The sequence below is a fragment of the Aptenodytes forsteri genome, unplaced genomic scaffold (genome assembly GCF_000699145.1).
Source record: "Aptenodytes forsteri isolate BGI_AS27 unplaced genomic scaffold, ASM69914v1 Scaffold1, whole genome shotgun sequence".
NCBI classification, from domain to species: domain Eukaryota; kingdom Metazoa; phylum Chordata; class Aves; order Sphenisciformes; family Spheniscidae; genus Aptenodytes; species Aptenodytes forsteri.
The window spans coordinates 3926838-3943742 of NW_008795035.1; the positions used below are offsets into that span (position 1 = coordinate 3926838).

At 38.8% G+C, this 16905-nt stretch overlaps 1 protein-coding gene across 1 annotated transcript; it reads right to left on the reverse strand.

The window, feature by feature from the left end:
* Positions 1 to 58: 58 nt before the first annotated feature.
* Positions 59 to 16707, reverse strand: BTBD1 (BTB domain containing 1). The gene is made up of 8 exons (XM_009276538.2): positions 16641 to 16707; positions 10336 to 10492; positions 9536 to 9641; positions 7674 to 7871; positions 7216 to 7408; positions 6566 to 6653; positions 2211 to 2357; positions 59 to 1180 (listed from the first exon to the last, which is right to left on the reverse strand). Exons 2-8 carry the CDS (start codon positions 10447 to 10449, stop codon positions 1022 to 1024), a joined length of 1005 nt encoding a protein of 334 aa, XP_009274813.1. The 5' UTR covers positions 10450 to 10492; positions 16641 to 16707; the 3' UTR covers positions 59 to 1021.
* Between the last annotated feature and the right edge of the window lie 198 nt (positions 16708 to 16905).

A 16905-nucleotide genomic window follows, 5' to 3' on the forward strand; every position in this document is an offset into this window, starting at 1 on the left:
GGCCGTCACCGTATCAGGCGTTTAAAGAGGAATTAGGGAAGAGAAAAGAGGAGTTTGAGAACCCACCGTGTTCTCACGTTATTACTTTAGTCTCATTTTGGGGAGGGTACAGGGCTTCGTACACGGTGGTACACGGGTGGTAGGTACTGCCAAGACAATGCTCTCTAGGTACAGCCACTGCATCCCGTCATTGCACGCGATCTGTGAAACGCGCCGCACGCAAGCAAGCCCTTAGCTCATACTAATTCTTTGGTAGTAGAATACCAACGATAAAACAACATCATTACAAGCCTTGCGTTCTCATTTTCACATCATGCATTTTTCTCATAGGCACGTGTGTCTGTACAGCGGCTGTTTCCATAACCAGCTCCACGTTCCAAAACAGCCCTTCTGAATTCAGAGAGATTCGGGAAAGATCTGTTTACTGCCGAATTTGACTTCGTATTTCTTCAGCGCAGCCGCAGATGCTGTCTGCAGTGCTAAGTCCATTAATTCTCCACAGCCCATCCAAAAAGTCAAGATGACAGCAATATGAATCCGGCGTCGCTGATGTACTTCAAAAATAAGATAGTAGCGATTCACGTCCACAGGGCCATTCCAAGGTCATTCTGGAAAGAAGTGTAAGCTGGGACTACAGCAGCAGCTTTACTGTCTTTTGAGGACAGGCTGGGGAAAACGTACACAAGAAGTTCATGATGCATAAGGATTTTCCAGTTCAAAAAATGACTTTTACTACATGAGAAATGAAGGGATGAAAATACAAAGCGGTTAATCACAAGGTACTATTTAAACCAGTCTTTTCAATATACAGAGTACGTATTCCACTTGACGTTTTGTTAAGAGGAAAAGCTAAATTACATTCTGCCAATAACAATGCAGAGAAAATAGCTTTTCTGGTACCTCTCAAACAAGTTAGTTTTGTTTTTACACATTCATGTAATTTCACAGAATTTTTTAACTGCCGCCAATAGTGAGCTGAAGTCCACCGATACACTGACACATTCGAGATGATCACGTGAAATTACGTGTAAAATATTATTTCTGGTATCTGTCCATCTTCTATTGATGTACCATTGTTGTTACCCGGTGAACTATAAAAGACAAAGCATGTTTTGCTAGCAGTAGGAGATTCGTGGATCACTTTCTTCAAACCTTTTGTTCCGTAGTGGGAATCAGGACCCTGAAAAACATCAGAAGAGATTAGCAACTGAATGGAAGCGGCCAGCACTAGTATACGAAAAACGATAAAAAGAAGCTTTCGGTTTTCTTGACTCTAGCTAGTGGTTAGAATATCCTTGATAAAACAAATCAAACTTAAATTTTGATAGAGAGCTGCCAGATTAAATATTCTAGGTAGTGCTTTTGCTGACATGGAACCAGTGACTTCCATCAGGACTCATTCTCACTCTTACATTGAGGCAGGAAGTGGGAAGGCACAAAGGATCCAGTTGTGAATTGTGCCGTGGCACAGAAGAGAGGTAGCAGTCCTAAAAGTTACCGTGGAGTTTAACTACAGCCTTCTTTAGCACTAAACTTAAAATAAATTCAAGACCTAGAAGACACTTTCCCATCTGTCCTGGTTTTGGCTGGGATAGAGTTAATTTCCTTCCTAGTAGCTGGCACAGTGCTGTGTTTTGGATTTGGGATGAGAACAATGTTGATAACACACCGATGTTTTAGTGGTTGCTGAGCAGTGCTTACACTAGTCAGGACTTTTCAGCTTCCCATGCTCTACCGACTGAGCAGGCTGGGGGTGCACAAGAAGCCAGGAGGGGGCACAGCCAGGACAGCTGACCCCAACTGGCCAGAGGGACATTCCATACCATGGGACGTCATGCTCAGTACATAAACTGGGGAAAGCTGGCCGGGGGGGCCGCTGCTCGGGGACTGGCTGGGCATCGGTCGGCAGGCGGTGAGCAATTGCATCATGCATCACTTGCTTTGTATATTCTTCTTCTTATTGCTGCTAGTAGTAGTAGTATTTTATTTTATTTCAATTATTAAATTGTTGTTGTCTCAACCCACAGGTTCTCTCACTTCTACTTTTCCGATTCTCTCCCCCGTCCCGCCCGGGGTGGGGGGGAGTGAGCGAGCAGCTGTTGGTGCTCAGTTGTCGGCTGAGGTTAAACCATGACACCATCAGAAGACAGATAAAAGAACAACTCTTGCATCAAAATAACATTTTCTTCTGAACTGTTAGGCATTCTTACTTTCAACGTTGCACAAGCTGTGTAGCAAACCGTTGGCAAAATCTCTATAGGTTCTTTGAACATAACTCTGAATGTACTGGCCGTTCCATCACAACTAAATCCAGTATCGTTTTGTCCTAGTGTTTGATTCTTCTCATAATCAATTATCTGTATAAAAACATGAAAATAGTATTTTTAGGTTTACAAGCTTGAGAAGGATTCTTACTGTATATGCATATTAGAATATTACAAGCAAACACTTGCCTACTCCACCCAGTTTAATCGCAAGGACAGTGCAAGCTCAGAACTGGAACGTGGGTGTGATTTCCTGATACCATGAGGGTTGACCCAGCAGCGCGCCAAACGACGGCTATCCCATCTGCGGGCTAGATTCAACACTGCTCCAACCAGGTTACAGTTTTTGCTTGGGAGATGAAGAATAGCTCTTAAGACTTTCAGCTTCTGACCTTCGTATACTACATATAATCCTGTACTTAGATTTGCTCATCTTTGTACACCTACACAGCCCACATGAGGGAAGCACATTCGCTGGCTGTGGCGAACTCAGAAAACAAGTTTTTACAAATAACGTAAGCAGTCAATGATACGTTCTTAAAAGAAAACAGGAACTTGCGCTGCTGTGTTTTATACAATTTATTTCTCTTGTAGATTCAGTATAAAAATTACACTCGGACTACACATTATTTCTTTTGCCTTCAATTTTAGTGGCGAATAGGAATCACTAAGGTATAGTAATAGCAAATACCTCACTTCTCATTTTGGATAGTAACCCTGATCCGTGCTGCCGAACACCTCTTGCAGAAGTTGGATATCGGAGCTTTAGAGTAACATTAACACTTCTCATGATTACTGCACTAACAAGAATCCTATAAATTTTAATATTTTATTATTAAATTGCCATATAATTTTTAATATTGCACAAATGACATGAAGCCCTCTTCTAGGCAAAATGTGCTCTAATTTTTTTTTTCCAGCCACAATCAATAGAAATATTAATTATAATGCTGAAGTCCCAAGCTCCTTTCACATAAAAGATATATTTGCAACATACATTATCACTATTTTAAGACAAGTATTAAATGTTTAATGCTCTGAAGCTCTGCTAGTGCTGATGCAGGTCCAAGAAGAAAGGTGGAGACACAGGACTTAAACACCTGTCTGAAAAGATCGTGACAAGAAAGTTTCAGATTCTTCAGGAACTGGGGATACTTCCAGAATAAACAGAACATGTATTAAGACGGATAGCCTTCATCTGAACCATAAAGGTATGTTAGCCTTTCAGTTTGGATCAGGAGCATGTTTTTCAAGTGAATCTCTTGATCGTTCCCACTTAATATGCTTTGGTTTGCCTTGCAAGAACTAAATTCTTCTCACGTGAAATAAATCCAGCAAACATGCTGAGGGAGCACACCAAATGCTCTCATCTGCTAACAGGAATTTAGCCGAGATGATCAAACAAGAGTTAATGCAAAGTAAAAATCCCCAAATACGTATAGTATAGCTGCTAGCTCCTCAGTACCAACTCTTTTGTTCTAAATATCCAGTCTAGTGCACTATGCCACTCGTTTACACAGATGTTTAGTTTGAGAAAACCAAACTGATGGCACTTCAAATCGAGGAATTTGCAAGTGAGCTTTTAAACTGAGGAATGCGGAAAAGCCAACGAATTCCTTCAAAACCTCATTCCAGAAACATTCTCTTTAGAACATCACACGAGGAAAGGTACAACATTTTTTTCTGAAGAGAGAGACAAAATTCTTATGCTTAAGTACAGGATGGTCAGAGAATGGTAATCATCAAATAGGAAACAGAAGACAAACTGTCATTTAAATAGGATGCCCAGAAATGAACCAAAACAGCAGTTCCAGCACATGCTAGAAGTCTATGAAATAAGACGGGGACGATGGAATTTCTGATCCTAAATGAAGTCACAGATTCTTTCTTTCACAAGATTTCCCACTCACCGAACAAATCAATGTGATGCGATAGTGCCAGGTTATGAAATACACAGCAGAGTAAAACTGTGCCAGTCAAGGAATGCTAATACCTTGTTAGAAAGCTTCGAATCAAATCAAAACTAATCTCAATAAGAAAGAGAATTCAAATGGACTGAAATTCCATGCTGAACAAGGCAAAAATGTAGTGCTGGATCAATATTACTAGAAGACAATCCCGACCACAACATGCTGAAAGAGATCAAACAGGCTACAAGAGCAGGAAATACAATTTTAGTGGTGTCTTCAACTACCCGCTCAGACCAGGCAGGTGTCATATCAGGACACAAAGCAGGGGTGACATTTTTAGATGCTATCGCTGACTGTTTCATGAGCTTGCTAACCACTTGCTCAGTAGGAAGAAACGCAACCCTTGATTTGGTACTGAGCGATGAGCAGGATCAGATTCAAAATTTCATAATGGAAACACTATGTAACAGTGTCCATAATATACTTAAGAGTCAACGCTCCCACATGAACAGCAAAAGCAAATCCACCACAGCTGTGCTAAATTTCAAAAAAGAGAAAAATGAGGAAGCTTGTTCAAAAGAAGCTAAAAGGAGCAATTAAGAAAATCAAATCCTTATAAGAAGCATGCGGACTACTGAAGTACATCACATGCCCAAGTACCGTAGCAGTACATATCACCTATTAGGAAAGGCTTGAGAAAAGAGGAGAAAAGCTGGCAGGGCTGATCAGCAAAAGGCTATTACTGGAAACAAACAAAAAAGGGCATCCTATAGAAATATGAAGTTGTATACAGATTAAAATAGAATGGTTCAAACCGACAGATTAAAATGTAAAAAATACAATTAAGCAGGCCAAAAGAAGGTTTAGGAACAGCTATCTGAAAGCATCAAAACCAGTGTTAAATCATTCTTTCAACACAGCAGTAGCAAAAAGCCCTGTAGACTCTCCGGTGGGCTAAACAGCATGAAGATATAAAAGGAGTAGCAGCAGGGTAAGGTCTTCACGTAGGAGCCTGGAGAACAGCAATACAAATAAATAATTTACCAGCAGAAGAAACCGGGGAGATTCCCACGCTGGGACAATGTTTTCCGCAAACCTAAAGTTACTTCAATTTTACAGAAGTTATGGTAACAGTAACACACAACCTTCTGCCTAAAACTGAATCAGTAGCAAATAAGATGTCAATCTTTCCAAAAAGCTCTGGGCAAGGACAAGCCTCTAATCCCCAATATGTGTACCAGGCGAGCTAAGAATGTAATAAATACCCAACTGGGTCAGACAAATGGTCAATATGCTCCAACAGTGGCAAGAGAAGATGTTGCTGAGCACACAAGTCTGGGCTCTGCTGTCCGTTCCCCCAGCATCCACAACTGTTCTACTAGGGGTGCTACAGTGCACATCCCCCTTCTGTTCCTTCTGGAATTTTCTAATGGATCTGCTACTGATGAATGAACGTGTTCAAATACCACCAAATTCAAAACACAGTATCTACTTCTTGTGGCAGTATGTTTAGTATCCTCTGCATTGAAAAAATACTCTTATCTGTTTTGATCTTCTGCTAGTATCAGTAAGAGTCTCCTAGTTCTAATATTCTGGGGTTTGGTGAATAACAGACAGTTCTGCATTTACCTTACCCATTGCCCTCATGATTTTAGAAGCATTGCTCACACCTCCCCATAGCCTTCTCCCCTACAAACTGAAGAGTCCTAGCCTTTTTGGTCTCCCTTCATAAAGCAGCAGCTCTATCCTCTTAATTGTTTTAATTAGCCTTTTCTCTGCCTTCTAATTCTACTGTGTGCGATTGGGAACTGCACACAATACTCAAGATGTGGGCATACCTGGCTTTCATACAGCAACACAATGTCAGCTTTTATCTTGTTTTCATTATCTTCCTGATGACACAGTGGGCTTTTTTAGCAGTCACTACATGTCGTGTCACTGATTTCACAGAGCTGTTGATGACAAATCCAAGATCTTTTTCCTGAATTACTAGAAGCTTCATTGAAGGACAGACTTTGTGCACAACTGAGCAGATTACAAAGCTATGAAATTCCTCTGCAGAAAGCTTACAGGAATTCAAGGTTAGACCGAACAAGTATCCGGAAGAGAGATTCACCAGGAGCTACTAAACAGAGAAACCAAATCGGTCTCAGGAAACACCTATACTGAAAATGATCGAAGGACAGGAGAATACAGCAGAAAGGGAAGAGAGTTTCATATTGTTCTTACTTTTCCCTAGTCATCTGCTTATGACCACCTTTGGGGACAAAACACAGGTTAGATTCCTGGCCTCTCAGATTGCTCCTACTCAATTCAAAAATATACCAAACCTTTTGCAAGTACTACAAGCGTAGTTTCTGCATAAGCCTATTTAAACAGAATATACTGTACCTGTATATTAACTTGATAGTCTGTGGGTCCATGAATAGATCCATATAATCCAAATCCCACTATGGAAATTCTTCTATTAACTGTGAACCTAGTAAGACACAAGCCAAGAAAGGAATTTAAACAACTGTGATGGGTGTGTTACCTTATTTCCAGTCAAGCAGGAAGAAGACTCACACTGAAGAGTAAGGAAGTAAACTGAAAATGACATTACATGAATATTTTTTTCAATAACACTTTCTATTTAGATTTCAATAGTAAGAAAAATGCTTTGTACGGTATCAGCTTCATAGGTTAAAGCTTTGCTAATCCCCCAAGAGATTCAGTATCACTAAACAAAAAATAACCAGATTCTTTTGAATATCTCCAAAATAAAAACAGACCAAGACTTGGTATTTTAAAAAGGAATACGCAGCTAACAACCCAATCACTCTAGAACACACCCAGTCCTCCTGAACTTTGTTCTTTGCTATTTTGTATTTTATGTGCGTAACAGCCTAAGTTATTTCAAAAAAAGGAAAAGATCAAACATGCCTAAACAGAACCAGCATGTTTGTTACTGTATCTTATGCCAAAAAGTCAAAGTTGAGTAATATGTTCCCTTTCTTCCCACACTTCTCTGTCTCTCCTCCAAATAGTTTCAAAAGCCATACCTAATCCGATCACTTGTTCCACTGTAGCCCCAGCGACTCTCCACTTGCTGGAACCTGTTGATGCTGCATTCTTTTCCTCTAAGGCAACATCTCGGTCGGTCAATATAATCTACTTTAGGTTTAGGATTGACAGTAAAATGCAGAAAGAGATTAACTACTTCCCGATCTGACAAGATTCCAGACTGAGCAGGGCCTGTGAAAAGAAACAGCTTCTAAGATGATTTGAAGAATTACTCCAACTGTTGTATTTACACCACACGTATTCACAAACTGAAGATGACAATAATGTTTTCCAACAGCCAGAGTGTGTTCTGCAGAATGTTTTGCTTTCATTTGTGCATCACAACTTTTATTAGTACGATATTAACAACAGAATAGAGTGTTAAGCATCTAAACACTCACAGGTAAACAGTGCAGAGGTATGGTCTAACAGTAAGACAAAGAACCCCAAAACTCACCTGCTGCAAACTCTTCAATAGTCATTAATGGAAAACGGATTAAGGAAAGAGCTCTTCCAAGGACTTTTTGTTTGTTTCCAAATGTCACAGGCAGTTGTTGTCTTTGACATTCTGCTTCTGCCCAGCGAACAACAGCTCCAAAGAGTCTACTTTCTCGAATACTAAGGGTATCTCTTTCTAGAACTGCACATAGTGTGTCTAAAGAGAAAAAAAGTTAACAGAATTCGATCAGTTTTCATCCAAACCAGTAATGGTGCTACACATTAAGTAAGCTTAAAATGTCAAGCAAGTAAACACTAAGAACGTTCATAATAAGACATCAAAGATAAGTTGTCTTATCTTATGTATAAAGAAATCTCCCAATGGTGTATAAACTCCAAACTAAAAAATAATTTTCCTGCTATGAAGGCAGCATATGAACTTTCTTCTTGATTCCTAAGAGTGTGACTGTATATAATCTACGTAGTGACAACCAATACCCCAAAGAATTTCCAGGGCTAGGGCAAGATCAAAACTGGAAGCAATCAAGTGGTGAATGCACACTACTAAAAAAACAAGTTATTCATGATGACATTGTCATATTCTCATCCGAGCAGCCACCTGCCAATCTGGACCAACTATAGACACAAGCAGCAGTGGTATGCACAAAACCAGTTTAAAGATACATGTAAGTGATCTTAAACACTGACGTATTTGCCACCCACAAAACTTGAAGGTGGAATACAGGATGTGAGGCAAGGTACTCTCACATGTTTTACAAAAGCAAGTTTTCCTGTATTTCTTAGTTGTTCTAGCATTTTATGAATAACAGATATGCAAAAATTCTCAGTTTATCGTAGAACACAAGCCTGAGAAAAAAGCGTTTTGATATTCTGAATCTTCTGTCTTCTTTGGGAATTTTTATATGCCCTGAATTTAAGCAAGGCATGTTTGCGGTCATAGAAAGTATCATATTGGAAAGCCAGAACAGATTGGGACTTATCAAGAGTAGAAATGAACACTCACAGTCTGGGTACAAATCCCACTGAACAAGAGTTAATGATGACTTTACAATTTCTTTAAGCAGGAGGAATACTTTCCTTCAGTCTGAATTTTTCACACAGTCTAGCTGAATTGGAGTAAAATCTTGGACATATATAGTTACGAAATTAACTATATTATTAATTAACTTAATATAGTTATAGAAATTAACTAACCAAATTTACCATTGCTAGCTCTTCATAAAAGATGAAACATAGAAACCAGCAGTTTGTTTTTTTTTTTTTCAGATTTCATAAATTGTACCTGATCTGTGCAACTCTGAATAGAGAAGTACCATGTGGCAACCGAACAGTATGATTCCTGTTGCGCATGAAAAGTGGGTGTGGATCCCTCAGGGATGAGGCACAACACTCAGCAAGTGAAAGCTTTGGCTTTAATGAAAGCGTAGTGTTACGATGGTGGGAGCCCCAGCATACTGACACTAATCAAATGAGGACCTAACACAGTGGAACCCTGCTTGGGAGTAAAGCCCAAAGGAAAGCACTGCAGGGGTGGACAACAAAACTTGCGCTGATTAACGTATCATACACATGCAATGTCCTGTTTTGCTCATTAGCAAACTTGCTGATGTAATGCAGGCGGTGTTGTCCAAATTCTGAGACCCACAGCTGGCCGTCGCGTTGGCGCCTGTGCAAAGGTGGGTGCAGATGAGGGGGGAAGCAAACTACCCCAGGTTACCGTGACAAGGAGATAAGATGTGCTTGAGACTCTACATACTCAGATGGGGGAGGCGAACTCTCCTGGGTTACCGTAACAAAGCCTTCTTGCGCCCTACAGTTCCCTTCAGAAGTTTAATGCTTAGGACACATGAAGTAACTTACCTATATCAATATCAGTAAAGCCTTCTGCACTTATTGCATCCATAGTGCTTTTGTCTATTGTGTCAAGACAAAGACTAGCAAGCTGAGGTTCATCAAACAAACGAGCCTAAAAAGGTAAAGAAATACATCTTCATTATAAAGTTGACAAAACACTAATCTTAAAAAGCAAGTATTTTTACTCTAGTATAGATCTAAATTAAAATAGATTGACTTGTCTAAGTACTCTTTGTGCTTATACCTTAAAGAGCACTTAAATTCTCAAAGGAGTACACAATTAAGGAGAATTCATTACATGCAAGTGTTCCTTCGCACTTATGTTTGTAGTTTTGGCAATATTACTAAAGCTAAGTTCACTATAGTGGATTTGATGTGTACTTTTTTTTAGTAATTCCTTAATTGTTTTTTGTTAAGACTGTGCTAAGTTCACTATTACTGAAGCACAACCTTAACAAAAAACAATTAAGAGATTCATGCAAACACACTGTAGAATAAACTGGCTCCATTTGAAATGTCCCAGTCCACTGCATATGAAAAAAGACAAAAAAATACCAGAAAGGAGTCCACTGCTGAAAAAAGACAAAAAAATGCCAGAAAGGGGGGGAGAGGGGAGGGGGAAGAGAGAGCGCTTTTCTTCCACATTAATAAGAGCTGAGTCTGTAAAAATGCTAACAGAGCAACAAGACATTTTCATACATGCATTAGATTATGTGATAGCAAACCCACTGTGAAGTAATATTTAGTCATTTCCCTTCAAATACTGATTTTCCTAGTAAATCAAAACTAAGCTTAAATTTACCTACTTGAGTAAGCAGCATAAAGGCATTATCTGCTCGGAGATGCTTCGTTAGAAAATCCACACAATGTGCTTCCAGGGCTGGGACTGCATACTTTTTAGCAGTGTATAAAGTAGTCATGACTGTTTCTGGACCAATTTGAACTTCATCTGAATAAAGAAACCTAGAAATCAATACACAAATACAGATCATAAAAACGTATCTTGAGGGGGGCAGTCAAGCACAACATAACAGTCTCTTTGCATTTAGAAAACAGGTCAGAGACTTGCACTGTCAACGTGCAACAGTTGACCATGTAGCATTTTTACAAATTAATAAGCTAGTTAAAGGGTTGAAGAAAGAATATTACGTTAACCTAATGGCATACATTTGTTTTAAATACGTATTACTCCCTAAGACTGATCTGGCTGTACTAATTATACATAGCTACCGAACTGTAAACAACAGCTGAGCTGCAGAATTACTTAACATACAAATGCATGCTCTTTTGATTCACTAGGAAGAGCTGTATCTCTAAATATCAATGCATAACCCTCTATGGCTGTATTACTGAACTTAATTCACTGACAGTGCACACTAGCTTCCCCGCCCTGAGGAGAACAGTGTCAAGGACTTATACTGTGATAACATCTTATGTCAAAGTTACCATTCTGTAGTGTTCAGAGGAGAGGAAAGGGAGTAATAGTCTAGCAGATGACCTTGACTCTTCTATTCCTGCCATAGCAAAACACTTTGGCTTGTCTCCACTGTTTGAGGCTAGATGATTGGTTGAGGTTTTAGCATAAGCCGTGAACCAAAAGATAGAAGTGTCCACCAAAACCAGGAAAAAAACCTGTTTCCTGAGCAGCTGTTATTCAAGACCAGACAAGATAAGATTTATTTTACGGTTCTGTATGGAAAAGATGACTTTTTAAAAATAACTTTTCTTACAGGTGACATTGAAAATAATCTTAGCAGTATTTCATCAGCTTTTCAGATAATAATCAAGAATAGCCTGTGATTTACAAAAATAAATTCATGGTACACAAATAACCCCCTCACTTCCCCCCCCCAACACACAGGTGATTTAACATAATAAACGAGGGCACATTAGCAAATGCAGGAATGAAGACCTCCACAATGAAGACCAAGCCTTTCCTTTATATTTTGTAGAATTTTTTGTTCAGAACCTCCTGGAAATGAATGGCAAGCGACAAGCAGAGGCAGAAGGCATGTTTAGAAGGGTTTTTAATGTAACAATAACTAGTTTGTATTTAACAGAAGAAAGCTGTGAAAGTAATGGACTCAAACCTGTTTGCAACATGGGGAGATCTAAGTAATAGAAACCTAGAATTACAGTTTCAACTAAAGCTCTTCACTATTTATATTTCTTATGTTCCAAGAAAACTCTAATTCTCAGTAATTACTAACACACAACTAAATATGGCCTTCAACATTAAACGTGCTGCCACTTACCAACAGGTACATATTTACCATTACAATACTCCAATCCATTCAAATGGCCAGCTTTCGTATCAGTTAGGAAACGTGAATGATGCTCTAGATTAATTCTTTAAACTGGATTTACATCAAACAGCTCTTAGAAAGGATGAGCTTAATTAAATGCTAACATTTTTGTTAGTAAAAGTTCCATACGGTTCATTTAGAACTGATTTATGAAAGCTATAAACTATTATCTGTTGATGAAAATGATGGGCTGACTTGCCAGTCACAATCACTGACAAATTTAGTTTTAAGAAACTAACATCTCATAGGTACAGTTTTGTATACCAGACTGACAAGTAGTTCATTAAAGAACTAGAACGGTGCATTTAGATTTTGGTTTTAGATTTAAAAAAATCTGTTTCAAAATGCCCTAACCTTCCTTTTATGACTTTATAGGAGTTTGGAGTCCAAATCATATAAGAGTTGAACATTAACAGGCTGCAAAAAAAAGCAGTATTACCACACAAACTACATTATAAATTTTACCTAACCCTAAAAAAAAAAAAAAAAAAATTTTCACCAAGTTATTTTTGGAACATGATTTTGATTTTATTCTTTAAGTGTGTCCAACCTGAAGCCATTGAACTGACCCAGCAGAGGAGCTTATCTGGCTTGTGGTTCACTTTCTACTACACCTTCTTAAGAATCAGGTGCAGTTCCAAATCGCACATTTCTGACCTTTGCTTTCCCAGGAATTTTGCAGGCTTTTTCCTCATATGGTCAGAAACCAATTACACGGCCAAATGATAGGAATTCAAACGTGGTAACAGTACATACACAGGCAGGTTTTTCATTCATGTGAGATCTATGAGCTACAGGAGTCTTTTTCATCCCATAAAGGACACACTTGAGGCTCTATGCTCCAATCCCCCCCACGCCGTATGGCTGGATGTACGTTAAGAGAGACTCCTCAACTGAAAGTGCGTCGATGACAAACTAACAGGACTTAAGTGATTAAAGTTCTGAAGTTAAAATTTGCAGAGCATCTCAAGCTCACCCTGTTGACTTCATTATCTGTTTCTACACATCAATCACCACAGAGCATAACAACTCGTAGTCCCAGAACATGCGATATAGTTACATACTTTGAAACTGAGAAAACTCATTACAAGAAGTGTCCAAATACACTAAGAAAGTCACACTGTCATTTTTTTCTCTATAATATTTCAAGTTTTTGACGATGCCAATGCTTTTCTGGGATTTTCAAAGCCAAGCAGTAGTCTTCTGCAAATACTAAAAAGTGTGAATTTACAAAGTTAAAAGGTAGCTGTAAAAACTACGAAAAATAGTAATAAAATACATTGTTCTAGGATGTTGTATAATCCTATTTCCCTTAAGTATACAGATAGATGATCATGATGCATTCATCGACTCATAAAAGAGGAACTCTAGGTGTGTCTTCTCGCTAAAAATCCCTCTGCTCACGTGCCAAGAGCTCTGTCTCTGTGTTAACTCTTCCATTTGTGGCACGCCTGAACTAGCACACCTTCATGTTCACACCACTGTTCCTCCTCCACTTAACTCAGCGGGGCTCAAGATCACTTATCCTTCGCCCTTGCCTTCTTCCTTCCTCTCCTCCCCTGCAAGAGACATAGAAATAACCTGCTCTTCAGATATTCACTGATTTTCTTGTCATCCAGGATGGGTGTGTGTGTGTGTGTGTGCACCGTGGAAGAACACTTCTAGTGACTAGAACAAACAATTTTTCCAAGTGACTGCTCGATCATTCACTTTATATAAGCCTCTCATAAATTTTATGCCACTTTTCCTTACTCTCAGGTTAGCACTTCCTTCTCCCCTAGTCTTTAGCATCTTCCCAACAGCTGAAGTATTTTCACCATTATAAAAGCATACAGGAATCTTTTTCCAGTTAGTCATGATTACCCCTCTATTTACTGCTTGCCAAAGTCCTCCACAAAGATATTTGGAAGATGGGCTGCTAAATTTGTGCCATGTCGTCACTTTCCTTTATACTGTGATGAAAGGACAAGTTAAATTACTGTAAAATGTGAATGAAATTTTTAAAAAATCTTATTAAAAACAACAAAATGAAACCCTTCCGAGACAACTTTAATTTTCTTGATCACTGCTATTCAATTTGTACAATTAGAAACACACACACGCACAAAAAAAAGCTGTTCAATTGGGAAGCAGATTCAAACTTTGTGACTATGATATTATTTCAGCTCTTAAGTATTTATCTGTCAAACTACTGAAGTAGTCAGCTGCTTTTAAAAAACTCCTCTGGCTCATGTCTGAAAACTCTTCAGGCAAGAGGAATACTGGATGATAAGCCAAAACACACACCGCAGTCGCTTCTAAGAAAACAATTGGCCAAGCTCAAAGGCTAAGAAAGTTGTCTCCCCTTCCCCAGCCGATTTTAAAAGGCTCCCCTCTTCCCACCTTTACAGTTAAGATTTTAGCCCACAGACAAAGAGGACTACCCAACTTTCTCTAGGGGAAAAGAGAAACCCTAAAATGTATTACTGGAATTACAGTGGTACTATCAATTAAAGTTTCAGTTCATTATTTTTAAATACTTTAACTCTACAAATTTATTATTTTAGAGGCCCCTGTCAGAAAAAGGTAGCAACTGTAGATGATTTTAAATTGTGTACAAATATATCCAAGTGAAAAATCAAAAAACAGACGTCACATTAACTTGGTGACTATCAGATGTTTAAATTGTTCAATTTCTAACTACTTTTTTCTTCCCCATAAACATAATTCTTGAACAACCATCTATTTTGTGACAAAACACTAACACTGATGAAAGTTTACATCATAGGACAGAGAAATGACACTCAGTCTTACTGGACAGATACAGATGGAATGAATTTTTTAAGGGAATCAGAAAAATTTTCATCAAAAAAATATTTTCTTTTGGCTTTAATTTACAAGTTGCATTTGTCAGGAGATCTTTATGAAACACATCAACTACAGATAGGGCCTAACAAACCACATGAGTAAATAAAATGAAAACTAGCTGTGGAACATTAAATAATTAGTAAATTATCCCTAAAAGTTTTTGCATCACTTAAACATTTCCTTTACCTTGATGTTAATTTGCTATGTGTATTCAAAGATCCCAACTTAATTTCTAGCCAATACACCTCAAACTGGTCTTTGCAAAGATTAAAGAAAGGTCTTATAAAAGGCAACCATCATTATCTGACCAATTTACTAATGACAGATAAAAGAGGCCGACAGTGCAAGGTATAATTCTTGTTCTTTCTGGCCAACACCAGGAAAAAAACCAGGTTGTCTTATAGTTGGTATACTTTAAAAGCAGCGTATACAAGCATGGAAGAAGTGCAGTACTGCTCTCCATTAAAGAAGTTCTCCTTAGATATGTTTTTAACAAGGTGTTGCAATTTATATTTGTTCCAATATAAGCTCAAAATATACATATAATATGGAAGAATGTCCTAAAAAGCTGCCACGTATTTCACACCAAAGACGACATCAAATCTGAGATGTTTCAACAGTTCATCAGTCTGGTGATACTGAGACAAGATACAAGTATAATCAGTTTACCTACGTAAGTCCCCTGGCCATTACGTACCAGCAGCTCTACCAACACAAGATGGCTTTTGTTTGCTTCTAACAACGTCTCTTCATTCACTTCTACAGTTTTCAAATACCATCCTTCTTATCTTTACTTAGAACTCTCCTGTTTCTGTGTTTGTTTTTATCCAGACAAACTTCTCTCCTTCTATCCACTTTTCACTGTCTGGTGTTTTTTTCCACATATATACAAACACATATATGTGCACATTCATTTACTTTTAACCTCTGAAACCATTTTGCTTGAAAGACACTTCCCATTATCTCCCACTCTGCTACACAAACTCTTTACCTTGCTACTCCCTCTTTGCTAAGAATCCACAAAATAAATGCAGTTCATTTGCTAATGGCAACAGAGACACATTGCTGCTGCATGGTGGTTTGTTTTTGGGGTTTTTTTTTTTCAAATCAGTTACTGCAACTCCTGTGTCCATGATCACTAAAAGCACTAGGTGACTTCTTCTCACTGTTCTTATCTGTTAGGCCTCAAAACAAAGAGAAAGTTGCTAAGACTTTGGAGCTTTTCCCATTACAGAAAGCTTTGAGACATTACATCTTTATTTCCAGTCAATAATATTACTTGTTTCCCAAACGTCCATTACAGAAATCTGTTTTGTATATTTTACAGAGGTTTTGCCTAGCAGAGGAGTTTCTTTGAGAAAAACCTTAAGGTTAAGCAGTTTAGTCATATTACCACACCACAGCCACCACAGCCTGATGCACAAAGAAACTATCAGTAATTGTTTCTATGAACACCATAAATTTTATTTACCGCTACTCTGAGTAAAAAGAAATGGTAGATAAACTCATCAGTTTTGCGAGCATGAGAAGTAGCAGATCCTATTCTGCCCAAATTAGAAGTCACTAACCCATTTTACATACTTTTTGCCATCACTGCACTCATGGTCTCACTTGGGTGGTTTGTGTGTAAAAATCAGTTAAGTTACTGCCTTCTGCTGCATGTTCACTCTCCACCCAAAAGGATCTGAAATAAGTGTGATTACAATGGGTATTACTCTGGTAAAAAGACACAACAATTTACCACGGCTGAAAAAGAAAAGCAAACAGCAAGATGAATAAAATTTCCAAGTATCAAATGAAATGAAAAGCTTGGTACAACGGCCTCTGCCCCTTCTTAGCCATTATTAGAAGGCGGATGGATAGTTGCAACACTCGGAGGAGTCACTAATTCCCATCATCTTACTTAAAAAAACAAAAAACAAGAAACCCGGAATCAAAAAGCCAAACCAGACACCCACCACTATCAAAGCGCTTTTCCGAAAGGACAATCAGCCGCCCTAAAATTAGGGCACTTTTCTTGGGGAAAGGATGGAGGGGAAAGAGCAGGAAGGAACCAAAGCGTGTTCGCGGGGCGGTTTGACCTTGCGGGCCAGCCCGCAAGGCGGTCACGCGTTTTCTCCGCGTCCCCCTCCACGGACGCGAACACGGCGGCCCGGGGGAAAAGGCTGGGGTCTTGGGGGACAGGAGCCAGGAGGGGCCGCGGAGCGAGGAAACGACACCAGC

What these genes read in the sequence shown, in the direction of transcription:
- BTBD1 (XM_009276538.2), bottom strand. Translation starts at nt 10,449, where the DNA reads ATGACTACTTTATACACTGCTAAAAAGTATGCAGTCCCAGCCCTGGAA. An exon ending in TATTGAAGAGTTTGCAGCAG is followed by an intron (nt 7,409 to 7,673) that starts GTGAGTTTTGGG and finishes TTCTTTTCACAG; the next exon opens with GCCCTGCTCAGTCTGGAATC. An exon ending in ACTATCAAGTTAATATACAG is followed by an intron (nt 2,358 to 6,565) that starts GTACAGTATATT and finishes GTTTTTATACAG; the next exon opens with ATAATTGATTATGAGAAGAA.